The 27,949-nt window shown below is 32.3% G+C and overlaps 1 protein-coding gene across 3 annotated transcripts; it reads right to left on the bottom strand.

Moving 5' to 3' along the window:
- Window positions 1-147: 147 nt before the first annotated feature.
- On the bottom strand, window positions 148-27,310 carry LOC144837250 (uncharacterized). 3 transcript variants are annotated; one of them, XM_078692284.1, is made up of 30 exons: window positions 27,156-27,310; window positions 20,387-20,587; window positions 19,320-19,367; window positions 18,488-18,644; window positions 16,548-16,862; window positions 16,206-16,286; window positions 15,661-15,830; window positions 14,788-14,884; window positions 14,274-14,317; window positions 13,506-13,614; window positions 12,770-12,875; window positions 11,567-11,667; window positions 11,215-11,307; window positions 10,750-10,823; window positions 10,500-10,593; window positions 9,797-9,885; window positions 9,236-9,341; window positions 8,883-9,032; window positions 7,268-8,380; window positions 6,857-6,955; window positions 5,989-6,132; window positions 5,769-5,883; window positions 5,277-5,359; window positions 4,606-4,791; window positions 4,403-4,486; window positions 4,043-4,108; window positions 3,720-3,800; window positions 3,042-3,213; window positions 2,854-2,934; window positions 148-2,436 (listed from the first exon to the last, which is right to left on the bottom strand). In XM_078692284.1, exons 1-30 carry the CDS (start codon window positions 27,260-27,262, stop codon window positions 1,619-1,621), a joined length of 5,184 nt encoding a protein of 1,727 aa, XP_078548410.1. In that variant the 5' UTR covers window positions 27,263-27,310; the 3' UTR covers window positions 148-1,618. The 3 variants fall into 3 exon arrangements, with proteins under 3 accessions (XP_078548410.1, XP_078548411.1, XP_078548413.1); XM_078692285.1 differs by lacking the exon at window positions 27,156-27,310 and adding an exon at window positions 25,600-25,711 and having other exon boundaries at window positions 149-2,436; XM_078692287.1 differs by lacking the exons at window positions 15,661-15,830; window positions 16,206-16,286; window positions 16,548-16,862; ... (2 more) ...; window positions 20,387-20,587; window positions 27,156-27,310 and adding an exon at window positions 15,449-15,538 and having other exon boundaries at window positions 153-2,436.
- Window positions 27,311-27,949: the final 639 nt, after the last annotated feature.

Raw genomic sequence — 27,949 nt, 5'->3', positions numbered from 1 at the left:
CAAGGACGTAGACGCAACATATCGACGTAAAGTGCCGTATAAAGCTTGGTTCCCACTAGCGACGCAACGCAAGGACGTAACGCAAGTAAGTGATTTGACCAATCACAAGCGATGGATTATTTGAACAGTGGCTTGTCATTGGTCAACTCGCTTGCGTTGGGCCTAAGTCCTTGCGTTGCGTCTCTAGTGGGAACCAGGCTTTGTATTCAACATCGTTTTCTGCTTTATACGTCGCTTAAATTCAACTTATCGTAAAATGGGAATGCGAGATTTATAAAGAAAATAAAAATCCTTCTCTGCGTATGAAACAGTTGGCGACTCTTTAAAATCTTTATGTTTCATTTTATCATTTCACATAAACATACTTCATTACAATAAATAACAGGCGAAACAGAAGTTACAATATGTATATTTTTCATTAAAATTTACATTAAAATTATTGCACTTATTAATTATGTACATGAAAATGAATTACATGCTTATATATGAATATAAGAGAACCTGTCCAATAAACTCATATCTACAGAATGACTATATATCAAGATCATTGGATTGAAGATTACTAATATGGTATGAAATGGTTTAAAAAGTAGTACTAATTATATAAATTACTGTTTAATTGTCCGTCTGTCAAATGACAGTTTTTAACTATAAGGTTTAACTATACTGATGACACTGAGGCTTTTAATCAACTTTCTGTTTAAATTAAAAATTTGGCACTCAACTTCAACAAAAGCTATAAACACTTAAATGCCCAAAAGGTATTTTCACTCCTATTATACAAAGAGAAATAGGCATTAAATGATATCAGTTCTGTATTCATCAATTACTAATTTTATACACTTTAAAAATTGAATGGAAAGACAAATATTGAATGAAACTGTACATTTGCACTTATACTGAATAAAATGCCGTAATATAACCGGCGGTCTTAGTCTCACTCCAAACTAGGCCTAATTAAGTATGACATTTGTTTTCTCCTCTTAAACAGTAATTGAAAAAAAAAAAAAAATCTTTTTCGCATAGCATATGAAATGACGGAATGTCTACCTAGTTTGAGCCTTGCGGTCGTAGCGCTTTAAAAACATTTATTTTGGTTTGGCTATACAAAAGACAATTATTATTAATATGATTATTAATTATTGGTGTGTGTGTCAATGAATTATGTTTGAGGATGATTTTCTCTTGGTGGTCTAGAGGTATGACACGACAGACTAGTATAGTATTACGCAGGTCAAAGGTTGAATCCACGGTACAAAACATCTTAATTCGTCATAGCAACTTTTAAAATGGAAGTTATTTACCTACTATATTGTTTGTTTTTACAATTGAACTAAAATCAATTATGTAAAATATTTATCCCTATACAATTACTGACATTGTAAAACATTTTGCTAACTATGTATCAACATTAAATATAGTAATGTGTTTTATTGGAAGACCGGTTTTGGCACGAATTTTCTATTAATGAATATTTTTGAATGAACTACAGTAATTTCTATTCGTTTTCTTGAATATTATTTGAATGATAAACTTGAATACAATATCTTGATATTGAATACAATTGTGCACTATTCTGGCATACTGGAACTGTAAGCTGGTTCCTCGTCCGATAACACTATCCCAGACATAAACAATATTTCCGATTTGAATTTCGTTTCAAAGTAGCAGCAATTTCGTCACTTATTCCTTCAGAAAAAGACTTTGCAAGTTTATTGACCTTACGTCGATTATAAATGATAAAGATGACAAATTCAGGGTTTATCGGTTTGTCTCTTGCATGCAGACCAGAGCTATGATGTCTGTTTGATGTCGAAGATACTGAAGCATGACTAAACATGCTGTAAAGCTCTTCGTCGTCGACGTCAGCAAAACGGTAGAAATGAAATGCATCGTCCGTGAAGACTCTACTTGATGTGGAAGTCTGGCTAGATGTACCGCTAAGGTCAGATGTCGGTGACATCAAAGAGGAATGTTGTGGCAATCCTTCTGATTCAGACGATTCTGTTCTTTCACAGAAATTATGACTTTCTTTCCCGTAAGCTCCAAGTTCTTTTTCACAGCCAACCTGTGAGAGGTTCTCAAATGAATCTTGTCTTAAGTAACCAAACTCAAGTTCATCTCCTTCATCAATGTCACTTTTAATCATCTTATCAATATCTTCATTGTCACGTCCTCCTCCAGATTCAATGACGTCATCTGAAATGTACCCTTCATTTACGATGCCTTGTTCAACATCTTGTTTCACTAACAAGTCTGTACTGTGACAACTTTCGTTAGTATCACTGTCTGACATAGTATTGCTAAAAGCATCAGATATTGATTGGTTACGGAAGAACTCCCTGTGTGGTGTGCTATGGACAGAGATCTCTGGGTACACTTGTGAAGTAGTCAATGCAATGTGGGTATCACTGTTCCAACTTGTAGGCGTGTCATCTAAAACAAACAGTATAAATACTGTGTTTATATTGTTTCAAAAGGAAAGTATACAAGACAAGAGCTTTTCTATTTAAAAAAAATTGTTACAATTTCCGCTTTATATTGTTTGAAGGTTTGCATGGTGATATCAAATGTTGATGTCAAATGTTGTTCATATATATTTATATAAGCCAGACATAAACATAATGAAAAGATCTTTATATAGTATATTGAATTTGTATGTAAAATGGGTCTAAATTTCTGTCTACACTATCAAACTAGTTTGACAAGTGTGATGTGCCCAAATATGGTAGTGATATGACATCATCATGTCCATATATGGGCACATCACATTTTATATCACATAAAGTTTGATAGTGTTGACAGAGCTTCAAGGTTACAGAAAATACATTCGAGAAAGTAAGATCAACTTACTATGTTTGCTTCTATTTTTACTAATGTTGATTGCTTGGATTACTTTATGATCAAGCAGCTTCTGACAGACACCTAGAGGGTCTAAATAAAACAAAAACACAAATGTGAACACATTTAGTCTGTTTTTTTTATGTATTTAAATAGTACTACAGTATTTTGTTTACCTAAAACAAAGATATTCATCTCACCTTCCGATGCAGTGTTATTTTGGATCCAGTGTAGTAACTGGTGTCCACTGAAACACTTCCGAATGGCATGCAGATCACGGTACATGCAGTGAAGTACATCCGCTGAAGGTAGCTGCACATTGTTTCCATTGCACGTGCTCAGACTAGAAGAATCGTCGCTGCTATTCATCTTCTAAATAACACAATTGCGCGATTCACACAAAAGAAAAATAAAAAGGCCTAATTGTGAATTCGCTTCCGATCTTAAATCAATGAATTTCCAATCACAACATAATTAATAATTTAAGAGTAGTGAACAGTCATAATAAAATAACATGTATCGCTGTAAAAAGATTTAAAGCCAGCGAAATGTTTCATAGAGGTAACCGAAAATGAATATTTGCTACACTGTCTTCACTGGAATTGAGTACTATTTGCGAGGTGTTGCTTTAATCACATGGTACTAGTAGGTAACTAAGGAATTTCATTCCAAATCATTTAAAAACAGATACAAACAATTAAAGATACTAGTATCACTGCTCTATCACTTTATCAAGAAATCTATGACACAGAACACATTTTCATTAAATGTGGTAAGTTTGTATACATTTGTGTATACGATACTTGGGACTTGTAAAAATACTGTAGATGGGTTTCTAATTTTACTTTTAATACTCTGTAAATTAATAATTGTCTAACCTGTGAAAGGAGTTGTTTATAAAGACAAATTAGCTGCCTTGTGTCCATTGAATGAAGTTGCAACAAATACATTGTGTGTTCCTAAAAAAGACAAGTACAGACATTATGAATACGGATTAATTTTGATTAACTACCATTTCATTTTAATGAATATCAAAATCGCATCCAAAGTCTGAATTACATGAGAGAACTTACAAATATAAAACATTTAAATCAGGCATAAAGTTGCATGTACAAATCCCAAGAACAAATAAAAGTGAATACCAACTTATTGCACTGGAATAAATGTGTTTGAGGTGATTATAAAGTACAATTCCACTTACTGCATGTTTTATAAGCACATCAATGTCCAATCCATCGCCTTCATGGTACATAAACTCTATCATGTGCTGGAAAAAAGAAAAGTTACTACATATTAGTTGTATGTTAAAGATAGAGAGATACTAAGGATGATAATTATTATACATACTCTAACAGTCAACTCTCACAATACCAGACTTTCAGAAAACCGGAAACTCTCTCTACGTTTAAAAGGTCCCAAATTCATTTTTACCATTAAGAACACATTCCGAATATCAGACTTTCCAGACAACCAGACATTTTAGGCTAGCCCAGGTGTCATCGTATGATGATGGCAATGATAAATAATATTGATGACGAATGATCATAAATATGTTACTCACTCCCAGAGCCTGTAAAAGCAGTAGTGCGTGATTGTCCGACTTGTCATCCAATGATTTTAGCATTTCTGTTTCCGATTTAAAATCCTAAAAAAGATCAAATTTATTCAGTTAAAAGTATTGTATAAAAAGTATAAATGTATAAATAATAATTCAACATTCATGAATGAACAAATTACAAAAATAATTTATTATTAAAACATTACCTGAACAATATTTTCCCACAATGCATGGGAGAATTTCTCAAAGAATTCTGGGTATAGCCAGTTGCTGAATGCGATCATGTGATTGTCCAGAAATTCTGTGATTGGTTGAAGACGTTTTGATATAGTGTAGCCAACCATGTTTAGGTTTGTTAACAGTTTGATGGCTTGATGAACAAATAAGTTTAGCTAAAGTAACAGAATAAAGAAAACAGTAAAATATAAACCAAGTAAAGGTAAAAAGTAACCTATATGATGTAATTCCAATTTAATTACACTGCCATCATTTGAAAACAAAACACATCCTCTAAATTCAATATATCAATAATAGATCTGGCATAAGATTATGTGCACAGCGTACTCGTACAACAACATATAGGAATTATTTTTATCCAAATTCCATTTTCAATTTTAATCAGGTTGTACGGCGGTAATTAAATTACATAACTCATTTATATATTGTAATAACTGTTTTTATGAGCTCTGTATTTTAAGTATTTTAATGTGACAATGAAAAAATGTGACAATGAAAAGCAAATTTCCAAAAATTATTGGAAGAATAAATATTATGTACTTGTATCTTCTAGCTAAATTTAAAAAAAAAAGAAATATGTTTATAATGTTATTGTAAAAATTATTTAGTTTTGTAATAAATAAAATAAATCAAAACATACCTTATGGGCAAGCAGCTTAACCTGGCCCTCGATGACTTGTTGCAAATGACACTCACATTGGTGCCAGAGGTTCTCATGTAAATCTGTAAAAAAACAGATTACTTGTCTATTGAATAATTCACCATTTCTAAAGCCTTGACTACACTATCAAACGTTATGTGACAAAAAATGTGATGTGCCCATATATGGACATGATGATTATCATATCACTACCATATTTGAACACATCACACTTTTTTTGTCAAACTAGTTTGATAGTGTAGACAAAGCTTTAGAAGAAAAGAGTTGAATGTTACATTGTCAGGTGTCAAATACTTTGGTTACCAACAAAATTCCCCATTGGTACTCTTTGATTTCTTAGAAGGAAGTGAAAACTCGAAAAGGAGTGGTTAATTTTCAGGTGTTCTTTGTTCACCCTCCATGGGCTACCTCCCCTCAACATATGTATGTATGAATGTTTAATACAGTTGGAAAACAAGAATCAAATATTACCTGCCATGCCCATGTACAAAGGTGATTGCAAGTCTCCAACAACTGTTGATAATAAACCGTTGAACGATGGCATCAGGTTTAAAAGAGCTGCTATGTTGTTGATTCGAACACACATCTACACAAACAGGAGTTAAAGGTTAAGAAATGACCAAAAACAGATTTAAAACTTAAAATGTCTTTATTAGCTAAAAAATGATTACAATTTTGCACACAATATTACCTCTTCAGTGACTGGTTCAAATGCATCACTGACGTACTCAGCGTCGCGGGATAAGTATTTATTGCAATTGTTGGATCCATTCAACATGTGTCGACAACCCCATATCAGACCTTGTTTCTTATTGAACGTAATGCTATCGAGCACCTGTATTCAAATATGTAAAATAGAAGTATTAGCATTGTACAAGATGACTGAATGGAGCACAAATAGTAGCTATCTATTTTTATTGTTGTCAATGGCAGAAGTTGGTCTAAGGTCCCAAATTCTTCTCGACTATGCATTCAGAGTTTATAGAAAATCAGATGTTTTTATTCTGCCCAGCAGTGTTTGGGAATGTTGCCTATTTTATCATAAAAACTGACAATTTATCTTGTGTAACTTGACCAGGAGATATGTTGTAAAGTAATCCTTTACTTTAAAGTTCAATACACTTAATATACTTATAAAATAACAGTAGTCTAATTCCATTAAGTTTATGGAGTATAAAGTGACTACCAGTACAAGTTTAAATGACAACAATACATGGTATTATAAAATCACAATATGTAAATGTGATATTAAGCTCTGTCTACACTATCAAACTAGTTTGATGTGCTCAAATATGGTAGTTATATTCCCAAATATGGTAGTGATATGACATCATCATGTCTATGGCCACATCACATTCTGTGTCACATAAAGTTTGAGAGTGTAGACAGAGCTTAATATCACATTTTAAATATAATACCATGTATTGTTCTCATTTGAATTTGTACTGGTAGTCACTTTATACTCCATAAACTTAATGGAATTAGATAATTAAATATGGTTGGCAATTAAATTGGATTATTAAGATACTTATAAATATGACTATCATTAAGCAACATACCTGTGATGTAATTAGTGTACTTCCAAGCATTGATGGCGTGGCACATAGATCTATTGACAGCATGTTGTTAGCATACAGTTGCAGACAGTCAGTTACAGTCTGATAAAAAAATAAATGTTTCATTTATTTATTAATTATTTTCCAATAACATTTGATTATACTGTAATTTTATAATTTTATAATAATTATTAAAAAAGTTGCATATACTGTATGTCCTCAATAATTTAATTCAAATTGGTTTTTAGAATCCCCTGACCTGAGGGGAGAGTACCCATTTAAAAAAGTGTATAGCATGGTATAAACGTAGATCTCGACAGTAAAGTCAACTGATACTAAGTATCTGTCAATGACGGCCAGGTGTCTTCAGGAGAAGATGGAACAGTAACAGTAATATTTAAATTATAAACTTACCATATACATCTTAATAGCAAGCTCTTCTCTCATCTGAATGGCCGCATCATTCCATGACATTGATGCTGTTGCCATGGATCCTCTTGGTGTAAATGTACCACTATCGCCTCCTCCTTCTCCAACTTCTTCTCTTTCCACATTAATTCCTTCCTTTCCTTCCTCTCCTTCAACGATTGGATAAATTGTATTACACAGACTTTGCATAAACTCTGCAAACCTTTGAACAATACACACCATGTCAACTACGCTGTTAGAAAATGGCATTTTTTCTGGTGGCTCAGAAGGGTCACCGACCTCACTATCTGTGCCAATCCCACGTACACTATCATCGTCATTGCTACCTATCATGTCGGTAGCTTTATCCATCGGCTCCTGTTCTAGGGCGGAAGTATGAGGTGGGTACAACCCTGGGGATTCTGTTCTACTAGATGCTCTAGTTTCAGAAGGACTAAGAGATCGGGGGTAAAAAGTTCCTTCACTAGCAGTTTCAAAAGAAGATGCTGAGAGAAGAAAACCTCGATGTTGTTCTGGTGAAACAAATCTCCTAGGACTGCCTACACTAGATGATAAGTGATCTGCACTCAGTACACCTGATCTATAATTACCAATAAACTTGATTGGAGCGTCTTTGTCCAAATAGCTAAACGCATCCTCATATTGACTACAAGGTGAAGTTGTTGCTGAGCTACACACTTCTCTTGAATCACCTATTCTAAGGAATTTATTAGCCAAGTCCTGCACTTTTTCATTCCGATGAACAGATTGTTCATTCGTCAAAAGTTTAACTTCATCATCAAATTGCGACTGGTCCATTTCTGGTGTAGGGGTGTAAAATGTTGAATCATCTTCACTCAATAATTGTTCTTTTGTTTCCTCAGGTGATACACAAACAGACACATCTTTACTTAATGGTTTGGTTTCTGGCCGTGATACATCTGTGAAACATCTACGACGTTGGTCTTGGTTTCTTCTTGAGTGCTCTTTCTCAACACTACTTGAAAAAGGATTTTCCATTTGTAGCGGAGTCAGGGTTGATAATGTGCCAACCTGGTGACGAGTTAAAGTTATTGCCGCTGCCTTTTGTGAAAGATCTTCTAACACTGGATGATGAACCTAAAACAAATTATACAAATGTTATATTTCATTTTTGTTTTTCATTAACGCTACTATTGTTTATTTAATTAAAAACATATTTATACCGGATAAAAAACATATCAGGTATAGATATTGTACCTGTTTTACATATGGTCCTGTTTTTTTAGAACAATAGATTTTAAAAATTCATAAAAAGACATTAAAAAACCTAAAATAAAACTTTAAAATCACGATACCATACAAAGACAGACAATATTTACAATGTTTTAAAAAGGAGTGAAAAAATAAAAGAAAACATAAAATGCACTACAGTCAACTCTCTATTGGGCTGGCCTAATATGTCTGGTTTTATGGAAAGTCTGGTATTCAAAATGTGCTTTTAATGGTAAAACGGAATTTAGGACCTTTTGGACCTCAAGAAAAGTCTGGTTTTTGGAGAGTTTCTGGTTTTTAAGATAGTCTGGTATTGGGAGAGTTGACTCTCTCAAATGTTGAATTAAGTATAAAGTATGTTTGTTACCTCAGCTTCAACTGTGATTGGAGATGTAGAACTTGTGACGGCTGAGAAGGCAGATGTTTGAGAAGCTTGTAGGAAGGAAGAGTTGCGTGGACGGTGGTTAACATTCATTATTTCAGGGTAGCCTTCCTTAGGTAGCAACAGTGTCTTGTACTGTAGATATAACAATGATAATTATTACTTATTTTAATCTTCTTTCACACATTGTCCTCTTTGTATCTTTTTTTTTCATTTTCTAAAGTATATCTGTTGTTGTTGATTTGTTTAATGTGTAGAAAATAAATAAATGAAAGATTAAAAAATATAATTCATTATACATACGGAAAAATAAGATGACATCGAACATTGTTACTTACTGTATCTTTACTGACTGCTTGGATAACAAGTGATAAAACATGCTGCCTTAACACATCTAGCCAAAGTTTAGCTTGAGAATGAAATTGATGACGCCAAACTTGAAGACTAAAAAAACAAGAAAAACACTCAAAAATAATACCCAAGTGATTATCTTCAACCATGTTATGTGTATGCTTTGCAGGTATTAGATTTGTATCATTATCAATAAGGTTTATCGCAAATAGCTTGATTTTGCAAGGAACATCATTGTGCAATGCATGATGGGAAAGGTTTGGGAGCAAACATCACAATGTGTACGTACAAACAAATCATGTATTTACGCATCGTGACGTTGGCTCTGAAATCCTTCCCACTATGCACCGCTCATGCTATTTGCGATAAAACTTGTTTCTCTATTCTTGGTAAACAAACTTTATTTATAGGTATACCAGTAAAATGATTGAAACCAGAGATGAAATAGAATTTATGTACAGGATACATTACACCCATTAAACACATTAGGGTATAATAACTTTAAAATCTTTTGATTATAAACCAGATTTGATAATTGACATATTTACCGGATTGGTATATATTGCTTCCACTTAATGTCCAGTTGGTTTAGGCGATAAGCAAGACTCAACATCATCAAATCAATCTCATTTGAGTGCTGAAAAAAGGAAATATATTAAAGACTATCAACAAAAACCATAATGTAGTCAGAAATGTGTGTACATTACAGCAAAAGTACAATAAACACCAAAATAATCACAACCTTTAGTAATGTATATCCTCTAGTATAATCCCACCCCCTAGAAATTAAAATTGGGCTAACTTTGGTGGGTGTGACTTGGGGAAATCATGGTTCAGAAAAAAAAGATTGGTAGGCATCTTATTAGAGAGAAACCTACAATACTGGGACTATACCCGGGGATATGCCTGTTTGTGATATCAAACATAAAGTAGGGGTGGGATTATACCCAAAGTGGGACTATATCCGAGGATTTTTAAGAATACAATGTATCAATCTGTTTTGTATGCAAGACTAGTGTTGTTCCATTGCATACATTTGAGGGTAAAAAGGGTCTCTCTCAAAATATACCAAGAAAGCCCCAGTGATCTATGTCAGCATATCAAACAGAAGAAGCCAAAATGGAGTCTAAAATGGACAATTAATTTTACATTGTCATGATGATTTTCTCATCTTTATAGGTATTTCTATTCTTCGAAGTCAGAACATTCTTTGATTCATAGAGATGGTATCCTAGCAACTAGCTCAATTACCTCCAATTTCAGACATTGTTCACACAAAGCACAGACATCTTGCATTAGTAAGTTGTAAAACTCCCGAGCAGCAAGCGCAGTCAAATCAAAGAACCTATTATATCAAAAGATAACATTTATTATAATAACTAAGTTTATAAATATAAATACACAATCAAACACTACTCATTAATATGCAGTGAAGTAAAAGATATAATATTTGTTTTGATGTAAAACAAGAATCCATTAAAAATAAAAAACGTATTCTCACTTTCCAAATGGCTCTTGGTAGTGAACTTGAAAATGATCAACCTCGTTACGGATGTTCAAAAGAAGCAAGTTCATCTGAAATATAAGACAAATTCATCAATGAATTTCATATCTATTTGACATTAATACATTTTTAGAGGGTGCTTCATAGAGTGATATTAGTTGCTGGCACTCGTAGAATTATAATTAAGCAGATAATCAGAAGAAAACTCTTCAAACTCCACTGTATATGCAAGCATTAGGAGTAGATCACTGCAAAGTGTTTGTGAATGACCAATGGAATACGCCTGTAAGCATTCATTGGTTGTAAAGCTCTGTCTACACAATCAAACTAGTTTGACAAAAAAAGTATGTGCCCAGATATGGTAGTGATATTCCCAAATATGGTAGTGATATGATATCATCATGTTTTTTGTCACATAAAGTTTGATAGTGTAGACAGAGCTTTATATTAATAAGCTCTTACCAGCCTTGGAGAAAGAGGAGTTGTATAAGAGTTCAGTTTCAGTTCTGTTGTTCCTATCAATTTGTATCTTTCATACGCTAACGAGACGCTATCCTGAAAAGCACAACAAAATTGTGGTCATACAAAAGTAGATATTTAGCAACCTATGCATAAAATAAAATCATAAAATGTCAGATTTCATTTCATTTTCATTTATCAAAAATGTCATGGGACCCCAAAAGCAACGGAGTCATGATATGTCTCAATATCACTTGAGATCTTTTCAAACTGGCGTGCAGGTGAAATGCTGGTACAGATGCCTGCATTGTTAAATTTTATCAATTGCATTCTACAAATTGTACTCTGTTGATACCTTCATGTACTTTTGTAGGTAGTACTGCAATGAGCTGCATTTCTTGCCTGTCAGGTAGGTTTTCAATTCGACAACTTTTGCAAGTAGGTTGATTAGAGATTCTACAAAAACAAAGTAATATTAATAATAATAATAGTACAACTTTTGCAAGTAGGTTGATTAGAGATTCTACAAAAACAAAGTAATAATAATAATAGTACAACTTTTGCAAGTAGGTTGATTAGAGATTCTACAAAAACAAAGTAATAATAATAATAGTACAACTTTTGCAAGTAGGTTGATTAGAGATTCTACAAAAACAAAGTAATAATAATAATAGTACAACTTTTGCAAGTAGGTTGATTAGAGATTCTACAAAAACAAAGTAATAATAATAATAGTACAACTTTTGCAAGTAGGTTGATTAGAGATTCTACAAAAACAAATTAATAATAATAATAGTACAACTTTTGCAAGTAGGTTGATTAGAGATTCTACAAAAACAAAGTAATAATAATAATAGTACAACTTTTGCAAGTAGGTTGATTAGAGATTCTACAAAAACAAAGTAATAATAATAATAGTACAACTTTTGCAAGTAGGTTGATTAGAGATTCTACAAAAACAAAGTAATAATAATAATAGTACAACTTTTGCAAGTAGGTTGATTAGAGATTCTACAAAAACAAAGTAATAATAATAATAGTACAACTTTTGCAAGTAGGTTGATTAGAGATTCTACAAAAACAAAGTAATAATAATAATAGTACAACTTTTGCAAGTAGGTTGATTAGAGATTCTACAAAAACAAAGTAATAATAATAATAGTACAACTTTTGCAAGTAGGTTGATTAGAGATTCTACAAAAACAAAGTAATAATAATATTAGTAATACTAAACTTTTATAAAGAGATATTTACTGATGTTTCACAGTACTAAAAGACCAACAAGAATTATTGAAAAAGGTGAGATTTTTTAAGTGACTTGAATTGCTTAAGAGATTTACATTGACGGATATGGAGTGGAAGTTGGTTCCAAACTAGTGCAAGATTTAAGTAATGATAGCATCAAAATACATTGTAATTTTCATTTCATTTTCATAATCAATTTATTCTCACCAACTTCTTAATACAGTATCACTGGGAGGTTTGGAGTTTCCCTATACCTACGATTTTTAGTCTTAGAAATTAAAAATTACAAATTGAGAAATGAAGACCAACGTACCTACTCCAACTGTGGGATTGTGGTCCGAGAACAAGCGCTGTAAACGAGTGAAGCAATTGCTACAGTGATCGTGAAGCTTACATGCTGTTTTATACAGTACCTCATACTAAAAGAAAAATAAAGAAAATATATATTTAACATATAGCAGTAAATTATATAAGAATATGTTCAATAAGAAAATGATCATTATCATAATTATTATACTAAAGCTCTGTCTACACTATCAAACTTTATGTGACAAAAAATGTGATGTGCCCATATATGGACATGATGATGTCATATCACTACCATATTTGGTAATATCACTACCATATTTGGGCACATCACACTTTTTTTGTCAAACTAGTTTTAAAGTGCAGACAGAGCTTTAGATGGTGATTTTGATAATATCGTATGACTGTATCTCATACTGGAGTATAATTATATTCTCTAATTTCTAATTTAGGCCAGATATAGATTTACGGTTATTTTTTAAGAATAAAATTTTATTGAGAATATTAGGTTCATTTCAGGTCTTTATTACTACTTTTAAGACGTTGTTGCACCCTATTTCAAAATCATTCTTAAACATTAAGATTTGTTACTACAATATATTGCACAATCCCTATTGGAGTATTAGTATAAGTATGATTTGAGTCATCTTAAAAGTATTGACTTAGTATATTTAGATTAGGTGAGGCTTAGATATAATATATATGCAAATATTAATATTTATATAATGAAATAGCAGAAATACCTCTTTCCTAACAATGAGCATCCTGGTCCTTATTTGTGAGATCATTTCCACCACAATACCAACGACGTGAGTCAGGTGATTTAAGTACCATACTTCAATTTCAAGATTACTATAAAGACAGACAATTACTACCAATAATATTATTAGAAAAAACATATGGTAATATAACTGACTTAAACTCAATCAATAAAAGTTCTGTCTACACTATCAAACTTCATGCGACAAAAATATGTGCCCATGTATAGACATGGTGATTTCATATCACTACCATATGTGGGCATATCACTGCCATATTTGGGCATATCACACTTTTTTTGTCAAACTAGTTTGATAGTATAGAGAAAGCCTTCGTCAGTTTAACATTACAATCAAAGGTTTTCAATAAGTACTGTGTATACCAATTTAATACTTTATAACAGGGAAGAGTAAAATTCCCTGCTTTATAACTATTTCATAATAATTCATATCATGTTTCCTTTAATAGTTTATTATTCTTTTGAATGACTCATGCTTTTTTATTCTGTTGTGTTCTTTGTCATTATTTTTTTGTAAAGCGGGTCCAGGTGCAACACTTTCACCTCAATCCACATGACTGAACTACTACTACATTGTATTTATATGCAAGTTTATCTATTAACAAACTAGTTTACCATTATGTATATTATATGTCTGTTATATTGTGGAAATAAATTGAAATTATATTTTTTTAAAAATATTTTATATTGTTTAAAGAAAATCAATTAAATTGTATTGTCTTGAATCACTTACTCGGCTAAGTACTCCAAATAGACCGCCTTCCTGTAAACATCTCCCTAAAAGAATAATCAGGAATGAATTAGAAATAAGTTTCATTTTAAGGTGTTGATTTTTTTTTTTTTTAATATATTGTATTGATTTTATGCTGACCAAATAAATAAATGAAATGAAAAGATAAAGCTCCATATCTCAAATATTACAGATTTGAAATCTTCTGAAACAGTTTTCATACTGTATATATGACCAAGTATAGACCAGGGGGGCTGGGTACAAAGTTTGGCAAAAGTTAGGAGGCGGGGGTAATACTTGGATTGCATTAGGCAAAGGATTTACAAAGGTTTTGTGTCCAAATTTAGCCAAAATATTTTGGAATGCATATATTGGCCTACTTCAGTCATATACTATTGTGTCGTCTTCTGAAGCCAAATGATTTTTATTGAAGTAGATAATGCAGCTTCCTTAATCAGAAAGGAGTAGGTCTACAGTAGTGATGCTTGGTATTTTTATTTTTAATGAGACTACTTACCACCCCATATCTGAGACCAAATTCCTTGAGTAGACGTCTGCTAGACGAGGATAATATCCAACCTCCTCTCAATACATTATGATGCACATTCCCACTTCTGCATTTAAAAAAATGATTAAATCAAATAAAATAGGTAATAAATTTATGTTTTGTCCCATAGTTACAGTTACTGTAGAGTCATTTATTTCCATGAATATGAAATATTTGCAGCTTTTTATCTTATTTTTTGTGTCATTGTATTACCAGGTGTTATGTACATTAACAATACTGTTAACAATACAATTAGCCTATGGGCATATAATTGCGCAATGTTGTGAGTATATTTTTAAAACTAAATAATCATTGGTCACTGTTCATTTTGAATTTATTTCTTTTGTGTGTGCTGGTTTATATGTGTACAGTGTATAATGCATATTTTACTGTAAAATCTTTGTTATATATCCAGATGAGTGCAATATATTTCAACTAGTTTTTGTATATAATATTTTATTCTCTTTATGTGTATTTAATCTTGTTTTAAATGCTTTTTTTATATTTTTATATTTTGTAGTTTGTTGTAAGGGTTGCGGACACTCACACGTTATGCCGCATTATTGATTGTGTCGAATAAATAAATGAAAAAATGAAAATTGCTGAAAAACTTAAAATGAATGAATCATACCTAATGAGTTGGATCCTAAGATCTTTATATTCCTCATGTGTACTAGCCCAGTACATTGGGTTACATAGACTACTAGATGCGCTGGGCAATGCATAATGAATCATACCTAATGAGTTGAATCATAAGATCTTTATATTCCTCATGTGTACTAGCCCAGTACATTGGATTACATAGACTGCTAGATGCGCTGGGCAATGCATAATGAATCATACCTAATGAGTTGGATCATAAGATCTTTATATTCCTCATGTGTACTAGCCCAGTACATTGGGTTACATAGACTACTAGATGCGCTGGGCAATGCATAATGCCAGAATTTACTGTACAATTTGATAACAGTTCGTCTTTCTTGTTGCTGCCATAAATCATATGCATTCCGATTCTGAAAAAAAATTAAATAAATTAGAACCCTTCATTTTGGACACTCTATTCAAGGGCCACCCCTGGGACAGAGACACTGTCTTGTTATGCACACTACGAAAGGCAATACATGTTCTAACAATACAGTTATTCAATAATAATAATAACGTTCAATTTATATAGCGCAAGATGCAGGGTGACTCTAAACGCTGAACAATCAACAGAAAATGTAAAAAGCAATATTCATGGAACACCTTGAAACCAGGGTTTCTATTAAAATTTCAATAACTTAATATCAATATGTATATTTGCTTGGAGGTTGTACCAGTGACCTAACAAATATTGAATTACCTTGATTAGATTTAAGCCTGTTAAAGAAAAGTGGAATGCAATTTACCTCAAAAGCAAACGGACTGTAAAATGGATGCTTATTGTTCTCAAGGAGTCTAAGTCTGCTAACAAGTTCATCTATAAGAATCTAAAGAGAGATGAAAAGAATAAATTAAATGAGAAATATCATCAACATATACAGTAGGATCTCTATTTTGGTACACCCCTACACTTTTCTGCGTCCTAAAGGTGGCCCCTTAAAAGGGGTTCTATTTTATATTGTTTGAAGGTTTGCATGGCGAAATAAAATGTTGATATGCAGTTTGCGGTACACCACGTATATTAGCTCTGAAAAGAACTGTTTTAGTAAACATTACAAATTATTTACAAATACAGTTTAATGTCTTACTTTTGCCGGTGATTTTCTGTTGTAGCCTTCTGAAATAATATCGTCATAGTATAGATGTCGCTCTTCGTTTAAGTCGAATGCTTGGCGTACAACCACGCATAAAGTCTGTACTTGTATTGAGGTATCCGTGTCATCATCGATCTCACTGTCATCAGAGAACGTTGTCTTTGTGTTGGATTCGGGGATTGGAATGAAATTGAAGGTGTGTTGAAAGTTGTTGGTTGTTAGTGAATTTGAGGCTGAGGAAGGAGGGGAAACAGAGCCTAGCACTGGGAACTGGGCACAAAGAAGGGCACGTTTGTACACTGAAAATTCCTGCAAACAAATAATAATAATAATATATTAGGCTTGATAGTGCACATTATGCTAATAGCCCCAATGCGCTTTACATTAAAACAAAAATATACAGAGAGAAATTAATCAAAAGATAACGTAAATAGATGAGTTTTTAATAATTGTTTGAATGTAACAATGGTGGGTGTTTGTTGAATAAGTAAGTGGTAAGTCGTTCCAAAGAGCACTGAGGCACCGATGAATGAGCGACTTCCATAAAACTGTGTAGAAGGGCAGACAATAGTACATTATGTATTAACAATTTATTGTATTAGAAAACTAATAAATTGTAAAATATTATAAGAGATAGGTATACATTAGGTCATGTGGTAAAGATGAAATAGTCACATTGAAATTGCAATGCAGTAGTTTTAACGAGTTTTGAACAATGGCTTACCCTCTCTTTTGAATGCAAATATTGGAGAGTACTGTAGGTGAAAGGGTAAGCATATTTACCTAAGCGGTTTAAGCTTTATTGCTATGATTTCTGATAACATTTGCAAATGTAATCATGAGATAAAATTTAAATAGTGGCTTGATTTGAGAGAAACACATTTGCCTACTTGAAATAAGATACAATGAGACAATTGGCAATCTAACATTAATAATCTAATAATTGCTTGAAAAAAAAAGTGAATGATGTTTGAAACAGCTGTATAATTAGGGCTATTATAACCTTATAACTGAATGCAGGGGCAGATCCAGGATTTGTTGAATGGGGAAGCCCTAACATTAGTGTGTCAATAATTGATATCAAGAAGTAGCTGTCAAAAATAGAGCATGTATCCTTAAGTTCTTCCACTGGATCCGCCTCTGGTGTAAGTACTTTTCTTAGAAGATTAAGGGCCTGACTACTTTTTACTGTACAGATTCATATATATATATGATGTATATGTATATAATAGAATAGATAATATAAGTCATGAGGGATGATAAAACATATTAATATGAGATAAACTAAAGTTCAAGTTCAACTCTAGGTCAACACAGAGTTGTTCTTCACTGGGGTCATGAAACTTTTGAAGTACATTTAAAAAAAAAACAAGAAACAGATTGCAAAATATACTTGAAGGCTAATAATATAAAATTATCAAATATCATTAAATGAATACCGCAGACCATTTTTGATCTGGTCAGCGGAAAGGTTGTAATTACAGGAAATCTAATTAGTATACATCTAAGTTTAAACTGACAGAAATACATAAGGCTATCGATAAATGAAAAAACAACTTACGGATATAGAAAAAGAAAATGTTTTATTTGGTGAAATATTTTATAATAATATCAATTTGTCAAACCAACTTGATGGATATGTTAATACAGTAGTTATATCTTTTGGGAAACTACACTCAATGTTTTGGTCATGTTTGTGTTTTGGTCATGTGTTTTTCTATTCAAAAATTAGTAATAAATCAAGTAAGATGTGATGTACATCTTTCGAGACGAGACACTTATCATAACTCATCATGAGGGCCCTTGATTATCAGCTCTGCTGTTTATGGTCACCCTCTAAAAATGAGGTAAAATCAAAAATAAATAAATGTGAAAACATAAAACATGCTTTATAATTTTCATCTGTTTTAGAACTAAACAACAACAGTACAAACCCTTTGATCCAAGACGTGTTTATGCTGTCTATCTGAGTCCATACCACTGACAGTACCATCTTCAATTCCTGAATCTCTTCCGTCTGTCTGAGGTACACGGATCTTACTGTAGGCATTGGCGTTTTTCCCAGGGAGACTCATACAACAAACATTGGAACTGAAATTGTATAAAAACACTACTAAAACATGTTGCCTGTCTAAAGCTATGTCTACACTGTAAAACTAGTTTGACAAAAAATGTGATATGCTCAACAAATGGTAGTGATATGACATCATTATGTCCACATATGGGCACATCATATTGTTTTGTCAACATTAAGTTTGATAGTGTAGACAGAGTTTTATAATGGTAGTGTGGTGACTAACAAGTTGAGTACCAGTTGAGATCACTTTTCTGCAAGTAGTATTTAATCTAATTCCTGAATAGCATTCTGTATAGTAGCGTTTTCTACATACATTATTCTGAATATGTATTTCTGAGTATATATTAATTTATTATTGCAAAATGTGATGAAACACATGGTGAATTAGGCATAATATGATTAATTGATTTTGCATAATATTATTCCAAATAATGTAATACAAAATAAAGTAGCTCTGTCTACACTATCAAATTTTATGTGACAGAAATGTGATGTGCCCATATATGGACATGACGATGTCATATCAATGCCATATTTGGGCATATCTCTACCATATTTGGGCACATCACACTTTTTTGTTATACTAGTTTGATAGTGTAGACAAAGCTTAACAGACAGAAGGGAATATGCCAGGAAGGTGCAATTGGGGTAGAGTTGTTAGAAGAACCAAAACAACTGTAATAACTTACTCTAGGTTTTTGAAATAACTGTGAATGCTTTGAACGGAATTTCCATGCCTAATAAGAGAAAATTTAAATTACATTTAAAAATGTTGGTGCATCCATAATATAATAAGCTAAAACATCATATGAAATGAATTGCTTCATCTCCTTTTTAGGCAAAAAAAAAATAAATTAAACACAAAAAATAATAACAATAACATTAAATATCTTGGCTAATCTCCTAAAAAAACATGATACATTAAAATAATAAAATAAAACAGCTTTTCATATGCAATAATATGCCTTTTAAGGCAAAAAAACCCATTAAACACAAAAAAGTAATAACAAAAACATTAAATATCTTGGCTAATCTCCTCATATAATCTTACAAAAAAAAAATTGGATACATAAAAATAATAAACAACTTTTCATGTAATACTAATAACTATATAATTAAGCCCTGGTTTCCTCTATTTTCATATAGGAATTTATGATGACTTTAAAATAACACAATGGAATTTACCGTATGAACACATAAACATAATACAGTCTACCACTTCCTTAACAACCTTATACATTAATGTATAAACATTTTAATAGGGCAATACAATTGAAACAAAAAGTAAGTCTTGTAATGTTATAATAGGTGTATCATGGGTTTTTTCACCTTGTCATGTTGGGTTTAAGCTTCATGTCTTGTGACTTGGAGAATACCCTTTTCACATCTGCATAAATTGTTACAACTTGTAACAACTTGTAACCAGGTTTGATCTTTTGATTTATTACACGTTCTCATACACACATACGCGAAACCTGAGAAAACTCAGAAGGAAAGTGTAGTTGCGCGCTATTTGATTGGCTATGATTGGTTTAATACCAGGGCAATGCACATGCACACAGTAAGAACTCGGAACATCTCGGAACAAAAACAGGTATCTAATCAGTGTGTTTTTCTCCCGAGAATTCACAAATTTTCCACAAAATTGTATTCACACTATGCAAACCTGGTTACAAGTTGTTACATTTTGCAGATGTGAAAAAGTGGTATATATGATTAAAATATTGCCCTCCTTCTCCCAATAAAAAAATCTTACTTGACCAAGGATGACTCTGGTGATGAATCGTCATCATTATCCAAGGAATCCATTCGTTTCCATGCCTCGCTCTCCGCTTTAATCAAGCTAGGGAAGAGTGAGTCTGCTGACAGTAGGACTGAGCTACGCCCTCCATCGGTTGATGACGACCTCCATCTCGGTGATGTTGCCATCATCGGAGGATTGTCACGGTATTCCCATCTGAAAACAAAGATGACCGTATTTACGACTTTTGATTTAAAAAGATTTGTATTTAAAAAAAATCTAGGCCTAGGCCTATTCTTCCATAAAAATACATGACATTCATTCCAACAAAGGCAAAGACTAAAGTATCAAATAAAATTTGATCACCTTCGATCAATCAATATTCCGAAATTAAAGTCTAAAGTACATTTGTGATTGTTATCAAATGTTTGGTAGGCCTACGTTCTACTACTCTAGGCCTCGGTTATTAATTGTTTCTTATCTGAACGTTATCAGCAGTCACATCTCGTCGTCGGTATCATCCAGGCGCGTGACACCGGGGGCGGATTGCAATAAAGGTCTTAACGGCGGTCTTAGACTTAAGCCTAGGCTTTATACCGCCCTCAATGGAGGTCTTAGAATAAAGCCTCTTGCAATATAAAGTCTAAGCCTACGAGAGGACGTTTCGCGGTCTTAGATTCTAAGCCTCCTCGTAGCAGGCTTAGAATTCGTCGCGAAGACAAAAAAAAATGGCGAACTTTATCGCGGTGCAAGGCTATCGCGAGAGAATAGGTCGTATTTTTCGCGATAGATTGCATCCGCTTGATAAATATGATGACAACGAATTATATAGAAAATTTCGGTTCAACCGGCAAAGTATAATGACGCTTAGCGATAATCTAGCAATTGATTTGAATGTAACGAATAGGAATAATGCAGTCCCACCGATCCTCCAAGTGTGCACAGCACTTAGATTTTATGCAAGTGGGTCAATGCATAACATTTCCGGCGATCTTTCTGGTAAGTATTAATATTAATAATTAGCACAACTACAATAATAATATTGTTTAGTTTTTAGTGATAATAATGAAGGTATAAAATTAGTAAATACTTAGTCTAATTAAGTAAAATAAATTATAATTATTTAGGCCTAGGCCTAGACAATGACTATCGCGCCGGCGCTAGTATCGCGCCGGCGCTAGTTTACTCTCTCGCACCTTAAGTTTATTTACCCATTTAAAAATATTCACCAGCTGCACGGCGGCGGTATGGTGAGTGAGCGGAGTCAACAAGCCAATTAGTAAGCTTGTACTAGTAAATAGGCTGCTTGTTTGTTTTTTTAATTTAGTTTTTAATAAAAATAAAATTATGGTAAAAATATCTATAATTTTAATATATAAATTAAGTTACATTTTTCTTATAAATTTATAAAATTAAATTTATACATATTCTCTATTATCAATTGTTATTTAATACTTTAGGTTAATTCAAGATTATAATATGTTGTATTCCTTTGTTTGTAGGAATTCATGAATCAACAGCTTGCCGAATTGTAAGGCAAGTTTCACTGGCCTTACAGAGACATATGAATGAGTATGTGTTTTTCCCGATGGATGCAGCAAGCATTAGGGAAACAAAAATTAAATTTCACGACATATCTGGTTTCCCAAATGTCATTGGAGCGGTTGATGGCACTCATGTCCGGATACAAGCTCCAACAGTTGACGAATTTGTTTATGTTAACAGAAAAGGATATCATAGCCTGAACATCCAAGTCGTATGTGACGCAAACATGCGATTCACAAATTGTGTAGTGCGTTGGCCCGGTTCAACGCACGATTCCAGAATTTTCAGAGAGAGTGGTATTGGCGTAGCCTTTGAAAATGGTGAAATGCCAGAAGGATATTTGTTGGGGGATTCTGGGTATGCTTTACGGCCATTTCTGTTGACACCCTTTATAAATCCAATTACTCGGGAAGAACGAAGGTATAACAATGTACATTCCATAACAAGAAGTATTGTCGAGAGGACAATAGGTGCATGGAAAAGGCGGTTTCGGTGCATGCACGAAGAAAACCGTATGCAGCCTCACAGAACCTGCGCTGTGGTAGCAGCAACAATGGTCCTTCATAATATGGCTCGTAATTTGGGTTTACCAGAAATTGAAAATGAAGAGGATATTGATATAGGGGATGCAGGGCAGCGCAATGAACAAATTGAAGACAACAATGGACGTGCAATCAGGCAGATGGTTGCAAATGCAATTGCTAATTAAATTTGCAAAAAAATGTTTATACTGTATAAATGTTAAAGGTTTATTAGATTCATTTTTTAATTAAAATAATTGTGGCGCTGCCATAACAGCATCATCATTGTACATAATACAGGTATTAATATATTAAATACAGTATATTTAAATTGTATATAAATTGTAATTTATATATAATATATTAAAGATTTGTAAATTATTTGTAAACACCCATAGAAATTTAATGAATTACTCATTAAATACAGTATTTAAATTGTATATAAATTGTAATTTATATATAATATATTAAAGATTTGTAAATTATTTGTAAACACCCATAGAAATTTAATGAATTACTCATTAAATACAGTATTTATATATAAATTGTAATTTATATATAATATATTAGAGATTGTTAATTATTTGTAAACACCAATAGAAATTTAATGAATTACTCATTAAATACAGTATTTATATATAAATTGTAATTTATATATAATATATTAGAGATTGTTAATTATTTGTAAACACCAATAGAAATTTAATGAATGACTCATTAAATACAGTATTTAAATTATATATAAATTTAATTTATATATAATATATTAGAGATTGTTAATTATTTGTAAACACCAATAGAAATTTAATGAATGACTCATTAAATACAGTATTTAAATTATATATATAATTTTTTTTCTTCTTTATACCTATATTTTATATTTTTAAATTTATACTAACAAATATATTTTTATTAATATTATAATCATAACAATAAATATTTTAAAAATATATATAAAATATTATTTATCACATAATATACAATCTAGGATAATTATTGGATATACAAAATCATTACACCCAACTACTATCTTCATCTCCTATATACGGAACATCATTTGGATAATAGAACAAATCACATATCTACACATAATCAAACATCGTATACTCTATCTCTAACAATATTTCAATCTTCTATCGACTAAAGCTGAAGTATAGTCGTTATCTCGGGACCGTTCTATGGTCACCACCAGGTAGGCTTACTTCATCAAGGCTTCTTTGAATGGATGTACTGGTTGGGAGCAGAAAAGCTAGTAGACCATACCCAGTACCGTTTTGATTACGATCAATCGGGAAATTACCTCACGACGTTAAATATAAAGGCCCCATGGAAACACTATATATAATAATACTGGTACTAAAATTCTTCAGCATGAATCTAAAACAAAATTACAATACCAATCAATTCATTTTCAATTCAACTTTATTTCAGACTGAACTGTCCATATGGAACAATACAAAAATTACAAATTCCAAAAAAAAGGAGTTAACCAATATTAAATAAACATCAACGACTAGGCCTACTATCTAATAATAATTTATAAGGGAGGGAGGAGGTAGGTAGTGGTGTATAAATTAAACTTGTTAGAAAAACATTAAAAAACAAGTGCAAGTAGAACACATTATTAATATTATGAATATTATTATTAATATTAGTTTAAACCAATTAACAATGTCAAGTAACATGCATACCTTAATTCTTTTTTATTTACTGCTTTGCCATTCCATTAAATATATATCCATGTTTTGTAGTACTCTGTAGGCTAGGCCTAGTAGTGTAGTGTCAACATAGGCTGATGATGAATCTGTAATTACTTGCTACTATCTAGGCCCTACTACTACTAGGCCTACTACTACTAGTACTATAATATTATTACAATTTAGTACACAGCCATGCAGTAATATTATTTTGATTCTCAGTCAATGTTTGTTTCGTACAGCATTTTGGCAATATCATCGTTGTAAATTGCTGCAAAAAATTACACACAAAGTTCATGATGAAATAGTATAATCCAGATGTATGTAAAAAATCATACTACTAGCTGAGCCTTGCTTGGCCTTCAACAAAAGTGAAACAGGCCTAGTAGTATAATTCGTTGTTTTCCATCTTTATCTATTCTCTGACTGTTGAACTTGTTGAAGTAGGCCTCATACACATTTGTCTAAAAAGGAAAGCATATATTATTATAAATAATAATAAATATTATATAGTATAGGTATACTACTATCGTATTACAGTATATATAATATAATATAATGTGAAATATTATTAATTGGCCAGTCTATTATTATAGGTCTATATACTCTACAGGCTAGATAGTACATTTGCCGGCTACACATGCATAATAATAAGTGGAATTTAATCTTGAATGAAAGGTTAGGCCTACACTAATTCATTAGGCCCGCCTAGCTAGGCCACGGGCTGTATTATATGCAGTACAGTACTACTATAATACTACTAGCTAGGCCTAGATAGACTAGAGGAGCCTAGGCATAGAGTAAAGTAGTAGTAATAAACAATATAAAACTTACTAATTAGGCCTATATGTAATTAATATTCAGCCGTCAGTGGTATAAAAATGTGTTTCGATTTTGTTCTAATATTTCGTTTACACACACACCTCCTTATTAAAATCCACACGTGCAACGTACACGGTTGCGGGGTCTCATAAATATTCATAAATCATCCCTTTTTTGTAGTAAATGGCGTGTTGTTATTGGTTGTTAGAAAAGTCATTTAATGATTGATAGCACTTTCTCGCGCGAGTTTTACCCACGTGTTATTTTGTCTATAGCTTGAGGGCGTTTATCTATTTACGATAGCTTTTATTATTTTTGTACACACAAATAATGCCCTCAACGGTGGTAACTAAGGTTTTCTATCGGGCTTAGCTTAGACCGCGATATTGCAATCGACTTTGCTGAGAGGCTTAGCTAAGACTTTCGCGAGGGGTCTTAGGCTTAGATCTAAGCCTAAGACAAAGTCTTTATATTGCAATCCGCCCCGGGCATCGAGAAAGAAAATACGCGGAGGAGACATCCAGCTAGCTAGCTCACTAAACACCTACCTAGAATCCTTCCTAGCCTAGCCTGCCCACCGAGCATAGCACTTTTACACGTATATATACACTTTATTTTAAAGAAAAAGAACCTCAGAACTCACCATTATTCATAGAATACGAGGAACTTAACATATTCCCTGTAGGCTCGTATTATATAAGGAAATTACATTGCGACAACCAAGGTTGACAGAGAGGGGTAAAGTCCCTGCTCAATATACAGTGTACTGTACCCTTTGTGTTGTTTACAAAGTGGGTTAAACCAATATTTTAGTCGACAACAGAGAATGTATTGTCTGTTCATAATCTTAATTTCAGCATTAACACCCGCATCAACATCAAAAGTATTTTATTATTTTGCTAATAAATTAATTTATAGTTTTTACATATGTCATATCACTATAAACATCAATTCAATAAGTGTGTAAATGCTTCAATTTGTATTGTAATCCCCATTAAAAAAATGAATTAGTCCAACCAAAGAGCGAACTTTAAATGCAAGATTATGGGGAAAACCCTGTAGAACATTCAGAGCAGCAGACAATAATGTCTTAGATTAGAACTTTTGATTTTAACACAAAGTAAAATTAAACATTTGTAAGGTTTTAAAAATTAGAAGGAAATGAGAATCATTTTATTGATAACATTTTAAACTAAAAAAATTAAATCGTGAACTACCGTGTTATGTTTTGGGGTTTTTTCCGTTCTTTTCATTTTGTTTGTCAAATGCTTTCTCTATTACATCCTCGATTTTTCTCACAAAGGCTAATTTATTAATTGTGTAGGCCCAGCCACTTCCTTGGCGTAATAGGGATATACCCGCAACAACCAAACATTATGCAATTGTTGTGACGCGCGTCTACACGTAAAAGCTAACCTTGCAAACATATTTCAAAATCAATTTATTTGTATTTTTGACGTGGATTTGTCAATTCGGAATTTTAATTAATTTAAACGTTTGTTTTCTACAAAAAAAATTTACAAAATAAGTAATAGATCTGAATGATTGAACATCACGAAGCAAAAATACTAAAAACGATGTCCAGATAATTATAATATTTAAAAAAAAACATTAAATTATAAATTCATATTATTTAAAGAATTTAGAGTGTAATTATTACTATTAATATGATTTATTTAGATGTATTGTACAATGTTATTTTGGGTGCAACATTTCACGTTTAAATTTAACTGAATATTCTATGAATAAACATTCTTACCCTTGCTGCCAATGAATTATTATGAATAATAATAATAATAATAACAGGATTTTTATAGCGCACATACCACTCAAGAGTGCTCAAGGCGCATTAAAAAAAATAAAACAAATCATACAAATGCCCGACAAATAAAATTCAATTTCTTTGGAGGGTCCCCATCCGTTCTCGTTCTGTCGCGGTCTCGGACCCCTACCTAGGTGACCAAACAAAGGAGCAGAATACACATTTGCCTTGCCACAGACGACCGGGTGCTCAGAGACAACAACCAAGACAGAGGCACCCCAAAGATAATGCTGGTCAGGAAAAAGTATACTATACAATTCTAGAACTAATCTAAAATAAACATTCTTACCCTTGCTGCCAATGAATTATTATGAGTCTAAAATAAACATTCTTACCCTTGCTGCCAATGAATTATTTTATGAATAAAACATTCTTACCCTTGCTGCCAATGAATTATTTCCTCATATCGGACAGTTTTCCGTCCACGGCGACGACGTTTTCCGATCAAATCCGGAGTCGGTGAAGCATACTCGGAAAAAAACATTTTTTTTGGTTATTATATTTCGGCTTGCTTACAGCCTTCCTTTGCTCGACTAAGTCCTACATGCGAATGTACCTAAGGTGTGTGTACTGTTTCAGTATGGTATTTCGTCCTACCATCATTTCGACTGTTTCGGTATATCGTCTACCAGCTTCTTTCAAAATTTGCTATTGTATTAATTACCTTCCCAATCACAGCCCAATATAATATGTTAACGATAGTTTGAATGACAATCGCAATTATTCATGAATCCGGTTTAAAACACCGTTTATTTTAATGTAGACATCTTTCATTAGAAGACAAATATTTTATACAAATACATTTTACAAAATACGCTTCAACTTTCCTGGCATAGATAATGCCTCATATAACACCCATGTTTGTTGACTTGAACTGTATTGCAAGGATACATTGAATACATTATTATTAAATGTATTCATCATCATCATCATCATCATCGTCATCATCATCGTCATAGTCGTCGTCATCATCAACATCATCGTCATAGTCGTCGTCATCATCATCATCATCGTCATCAACATGTTTTGTAGAATATGGTGTGTCTCATTAATAGGTCTTTTTAAATTTACCCAAGGTATCATTATTCAATTTAATCAAGTGAATTTAATATGTATATCATCCCACTCGCATATTGAATAGTAATATATAAAAAAGACCTTAATTGATAAC

The sequence above is a fragment of the Antedon bifida genome, chromosome 3, assembly GCF_963402885.1.
Source record: "Antedon bifida chromosome 3, ecAntBifi1.1, whole genome shotgun sequence".
Classification (NCBI taxonomy): Eukaryota; Metazoa; Echinodermata; class Crinoidea; order Comatulida; family Antedonidae; genus Antedon; species Antedon bifida.
The sequence above is the reverse complement of the archived record's forward strand: the minus strand, read 5'-3'. Positions and strand labels throughout refer to the sequence as shown.

Bases quoted from the DNA above. Each gene is read 5' to 3' on its own strand.
- LOC144837250 (XM_078692284.1), bottom strand. From the start codon at position 27,262: ATGTTTTTTTCCGAGTATGCTTCACCGACTCCGGATTTGATCGGAAAA. The intron at 16,287-16,547 runs GTAAGACATTAA...ATCTCTCTTTAG, and splicing joins ACAGAAAATCACCGGCAAAA to ATTCTTATAGATGAACTTGT. The intron at 9,886-10,499 runs GTAATTGAGCTA...TCCTTTTTTCAG, and splicing joins AACAATGTCTGAAATTGGAG to CACTCAAATGAGATTGATTT.